The 5718-nt window shown below is 38.5% G+C and overlaps 1 protein-coding gene across 1 annotated transcript; it reads left to right on the forward strand.

The window, feature by feature from the left end:
* Nucleotides 1-4589: 4589 nt before the first annotated feature.
* On the forward strand, nt 4590-5718 carry LOC112159961 (protocadherin alpha-5; the record flags this gene model as incomplete). The annotated part of the gene is given in 1 exon segment (XM_024294231.1): nt 4590-5718. A coding segment is annotated over 1 exon segment (316 nt), but the record flags the coding sequence as incomplete, so codon positions are not given.

Here is a 5718-nt window from a genome sequence, read left to right on the forward strand (position 1 = left end):
CAATAGTAGCTCCACGCTAACATAACTGACCAGCGACTACTGATGTGTCGCGTGAGCAGGAATTTGAAGATGCTGGCTATGTCTGAATTCCTTCCCCACTCACTCTATAGTGCACTGTGTAATGGGTTTGCCCTTTTCTAGTGCAGTTTTTCAAGTCTTTGCCAAAAACATGCTTGCTTCAATGTTCACATTAGTGAATATAGACCACAATGCATTATGTGTGAACAATAGTTAGCAAAAAAAAAAAACATGTTTAAATATATTTTTTTAATAAACTATCCACATTATCATCATCAGAACACAGTGGACTCATAAGTAGACATCATGAAATGTTTTAGTGGTTTGATTTTCACTTAGTGGAGTTTGTGGCATCATACCTGGTGTTAAAAAAAGACAGTAAAGTAGTGAGCATGGAGTCTGAATTGCCTTTAAAATCCAGTGCACTATGTAATACTGCACTATATAGTTTTTTATTAGTTAGGGATTAGGGTGTGAATTCAGACATACCCATAACTCTTGGGTATTTGGATTCAACCTCACAGTCAGCATGACCAGAAGAAAAACCTACTATTCTCTGTGAAACTTTTTTCACATGGAATTTTTTTTTTCAGATTTTATGGTAAAACTGACTCCTGAAATCTGATCATCATTCACCTTTTTAGGACTTTTAAAAACTAAAATTAAAAAAACTAACAATTGTCGAGATCTTCAAGATTTGGAGCCAGTACCTGTCCTCTCTGTGGAGGTTTTTTAGCATAATTTTGGCAGATTAACAAAGGTTGAAGATATTTCTCATTTTAAAAAATGGCATTTCAATAAAGCAAAATTTTTATAGTTACGTTTTCTATGTTTCCTTATCCCGATGTGATGCCCTTTATCATCCTTCATCTCTGTGAAGTCTTTTTATTCCTGAATCTGTTTCTTTAGGAGGGTTTAAGAGCAGGGATAACCCGTTTTATTTAGTCTGTTACCTCTTGTTTATATTTTCTTCCTGACCTGCTTCTTCAAAATTACCAGCGTGAAGCCCAATGAGGCAATTCTTTTGTGATATTAGGCTATACAAATTAAATTGAATTGGATGGAAGTGAAAGACTTTTGACGCAGAGAAAAACATATAAATGGAGCACATCTAGAAAAGGTCTGGAGATGGAGAACCCTTCAGATTAACAGCAAAGAAGACTCCAGCCTTTAGAGAGCTGATTAAAGCTAAGCTGCTGCTTTTGGAGTTTAAGTAAACTAAAGATGAACACAACTAAAAACTGTGTAAATAAATTGAATAATTGAAATTGAAATGCTGATATGACTCAAAAACACTCAAAAAATGTCAAATTACAAAGAAATTTATTTTTTAATTGTTTAGATCCTATATTTTTTTTGTCTGCCATAAAAATTTAAAATGAAGAAATGGTAACTACTTTAATCTAATTATAGGTTTGCAAAGTATTTGATTTGCATTTCTATTTTTCTCTTTTATTCTCTTTTATAAAGATGCATTTAACTGCATTTAAATGGTTCAACTCACAATTTTCTGACAGTTTTAAGTTGGTCTGCATTCATTTTTACTCACACACAAATGTCAGTCTTTAACCTATTTTTACCTTCAGAGCTTTGTTTTATTTTTAGGAGTAACAGTAACTTCCTCTCGTTCATCTCTTCACAATCAGCGCATTTTAAAAATGTAAAGGGTTATTGTTACGTTTTAATTTGGTAATTCCTTTTTCTTTTCAGTTTGTAGTTGTTTTTCGTTCCTTGTAAAGAACTTTGATATGATCTTGTGACTAATTCCTGAAACAACATACAACAACACGACCTGCAGGTGTGTGATGCTCTCATTTGCTTTCTGCTGTCTCTGCAGGTTTCTGGTTCCTTGCATTCAGCTGAGCAGCATCTTCCTTCCCTGCCTGCGGTCTTTGTGTTTGTGTGCGGTAGACGTCGTTGTGTCTCCTTTTTGTGTGTCCCTCGCACTCTGCTGCAGTCAGATCTTTGTAACTCTGACGAGAAAAGACAAACTTGAGAGCAAGGACTCGGTATGACTGATTATTGTCCATGTGGGAGTTATTCTCAATAAACATGTTTTGAAAGTGAAAATAAAGTTCTTATAGTAAAATCATGAACTTGAAATTATTGAGCTTTATTTGTGCTGTCATTTGTAAAACATGCAGAAATTAGTGTGTGTCATAAACTGTTTAAACATTGTCATAAACTGTCGTCAACATTTATAAAACAGGATAGTTGTAAGGGAAAGACTTGAAATTCAATATCAAAGTAGTTTTCTTTTCAATGACAGAAACAATTAACTAAAATAAAATTAAAAAGTTTGATTTTTTTTTCATAAATTTTTTTTGCCAAAATTAGCAAAAATCTGGTATTTTGAATCCAGCGTTTTATCAGTCTTTCTTTGAAATGAAACTTGATGGATTATTTTCCCTTTCTTTGTCAAATAAAAAAAATATATATTTCTTGGAATTGCAGACAAATATAGTTCCGAACAGAACGTCAATAATTGTGGCAAAATTAAGTGTTGCTTCATAGATGATCCATCCAAATATCAACCACAACATCTGAGAACAGATCAGTTTCCAAGGTCCTGTTTGTTCCCCATGTTTACCTAACCACGGTTAAGATGAATGGTGACCCTGACTTTGGTGTACATCAACAGATTCAAGGATTTCTACCATGTCGGTCAACCCAGCAGTGGAGGTTGGAGTTAACCCAAACACAACTGATCAGAAGTCAAACTTATGTTTGTGATGATTTGGTTTGGGTCTATTCCGGTGACCTTCCTGGCAGAACCCTCTGCATTTACCCGGACTTGGGACCGGCACACAGAGACACTGGATTGTGTCCCTGGTGGTTGCATTATTCTGCCAAAAAATGGCATTTGAAGAAACCAAATGCCATTTTTTGTTGTAGTTTTGTCCTCAGCCTGCTGCCCAGTCTTTTTGTTAAATCAAGACTGCCTACATTAACCTTTTGAAGGCTGTTACGGCTGTGGCCATATTTGGTCTTGTCTTTCTTTTTGGTGCGGTGNTATTCCACAAACACAATCTCATTTTATAGTCACACATATTGACAAACGCTAATGTTTTGTTTTGTATTTGTACATATTTGTCAATAATCATAGTTCTGTAATTATACTTAAACTCTTTTATGTTTGGACATTGTTTCAAGCATTTTTTGGTTCTGTTCCACAGTTTCACTCCACATATTGAAACACAAAACCTTTTTTTATTTGTCTGTGCTTTATGCTGGAAACATTTATTTTTTTTCCCTAAGATTGTATTTTTCCTCCTTTGTGATGAATAATCTTTGGATATTTGTTGGTAATAAATTGTTTTCTGCCTTAAATATTATTTGAGCTGTACAATACTCCACTAGATCATAAAATGTGAGTCATTTTGATTGGATAAACAGTTTGTTTGATGGATAAACAGTTTTGTCCTCAGCCTGCTGCCCAGTCTTTTTTTTTTTAATCAAGGCTGCTGCCTACATTAACCTTTTGAGGGGTCCTAGACCTGTCAGAAACCAGGAACCCTTCTTGGTGGAGCTCCCTGATGCTGTCCAAGTGCAGCTCTGTGTTGTTGGAACCTGCTGGGCATTTGTCTGCATCCAGAAGTTTCCTCCAACACAGGCGGACGTGCTAGTTTTGGAGCAGGAAGCTCTCTTTGAGCAGCTCTGACAGGAGGCTGAAGGGGGGACCTCAAAGCAGCTCTCTGTGCTTGTTGAGCGTACTTTGAGGCTTTGGTTTTCAGGGTGATGTTTTCAGCCAGAACTTCTTCATACTCTTTTCTTGAGGCAACGACTTTGACCTCCAGGTCTTTTTGGTCTTTTTGTTCCCGTCTCGTGGTGCATCCGGGCGCGGTTCACACCTTTTACTGTGTTTGTGTCTGGTACTGTGTCCGGTGCCGAGTTCAGTCTTGGCCCAGCAGGCGCACTGGGTGACAGCAGGACCCTGGAAGTTTAATTGACCTTTGACCTTGAGAAGATGCCGCCATCTTGATTTTTTTTACAAAAGCACTTTTACTGCAAGTTACAAAAAGAAATGCCTCCTCGGGGTTTTTATTAATTGTTATGTAACATCACCGGCCATAAATAGGAACCTACTGTGAGGAAAAATGGTGCAATTGGAAGTTATAGAATTTGAAGGGGGTGCGTGTGGCCAGGTCGCAACTGACACGGTCTTAGCTAGCTTGCACATGTTTTATCCAATTTGCATAAAAAAGGGTATTCATGCGTCCGGGGGCTCAAGCTCAACGAGACAATATAACTTTCAAAACCGCAATGTTTGTGGCCAAAAAAAGTCTAAAAAAAAAAAACTGCTGACTCAGAGCTCCCTAGCTTGGTATAGAAGATCTCACTAGCACACTACGCTGTCCATTTGGTAGCTGGCTAGTTTAGTGAGCTAACCCAGTTAAGTCAATGTGGGCAAGCACAGGTGGGGCCACCACAGAAACCGTGGACAAACTTAATCGGGGCCCGAAGTTTCTGGTAATTTTTAAACCACATGTGGCACACTTGGCCTTGCTGGCTGGGCCACCATCAACTTTTATTTATTCATTTATTTATTTATTTTATTTTGTGTGCTCCTTTGCAGACGGAGAGGGTGGTGGAGAGCTGTCCCCCCCAGTGGGTGCCGGAGTCAACAGCAACAGCTGGCACTTCAGATACGGTGCTGGACAAAGCTATGGCCCTCCTCAGCCTCTCAAACCGGGAGAGATCCCCCCTGAAGCCTTCATCATCCCCGGATCTCCAGCCATCATTTCTATCCGCCATGACCCGGGCCCTGTGGACGACAAAGGTGACTTCATTAGCTTCGGCAAGAAAGAAGACGCCAAGAAGAAGAAAAAGAAGAAGAAGGACAAGAAGGACAAAAAGGAGAAAGGAAAGGATGATGGGGATGAATAGAGAAGGGAGCGTAAGAGCAGAGCTACAAACAGACAGAATTCAAATTTCAGAGCCAGAAAATGAAGCCAAACATATATTGTCGAACCACAACATATATAGACACTGTACAGTGGCAAAATTGTTATATAGCCAGGCCTGCCTCTCACTACAATCAAAATACACCTTTTTAATTAAAGCAGAAACTAATTTATGAGTTTAGATTAGCCTTTCTGTAACCCCGTGTCCCTGTACAGTGACAAAAAAAGTGTCCAAACAGGTGTGCTGTTTGTCCGCTGAAGCTGCAAGTGCTGCCGTCTTTGGCATCCTTTCTATTACGCCAAGTTTAGCAAGTAAAACTGAAACAACAACAAAAAAAGAAAAAAAAAAGAAAACAACAACCAAACAGGTGCTTTTGACTTCAGTATTCTGCAAGACACATCAGCAATGTGTTTTTTTTCTATTAATAAAGAAAAAAAAATGAATTAGTTCAACATGCATACCAAATGACCAAAGCACCTTTGAACAAAAGCAGTGAAATCTGGACCACATTCAAATGAACAGCTCTGGGAAGGTGTAACATAGCACATTGTAGAGGCAGAGGACCCACACTGCACCAGCCGTGTGCAAGGTTGTGCCCAGGTTTATACAGTTAGACGCTTCGTGACTGCAAGATCATTTGTAATTAGCAAAGATAGATTGTACAGCGGATTTTATGTAGGGGGGGTGTTAGGTGAGATAAGTGACTAATCAGCAATAACAAGATGCTGCTGATGGGTGAGGTTGCAGGACATTAGAGTTTCAAAGTGACTGCTCAAGCTTAAAACACTGCTGACT

Source organism: Oryzias melastigma, linkage group LG2 (assembly GCF_002922805.2).
Source record: "Oryzias melastigma strain HK-1 linkage group LG2, ASM292280v2, whole genome shotgun sequence".
Taxonomy (NCBI): domain Eukaryota; kingdom Metazoa; phylum Chordata; class Actinopteri; order Beloniformes; family Adrianichthyidae; genus Oryzias; species Oryzias melastigma.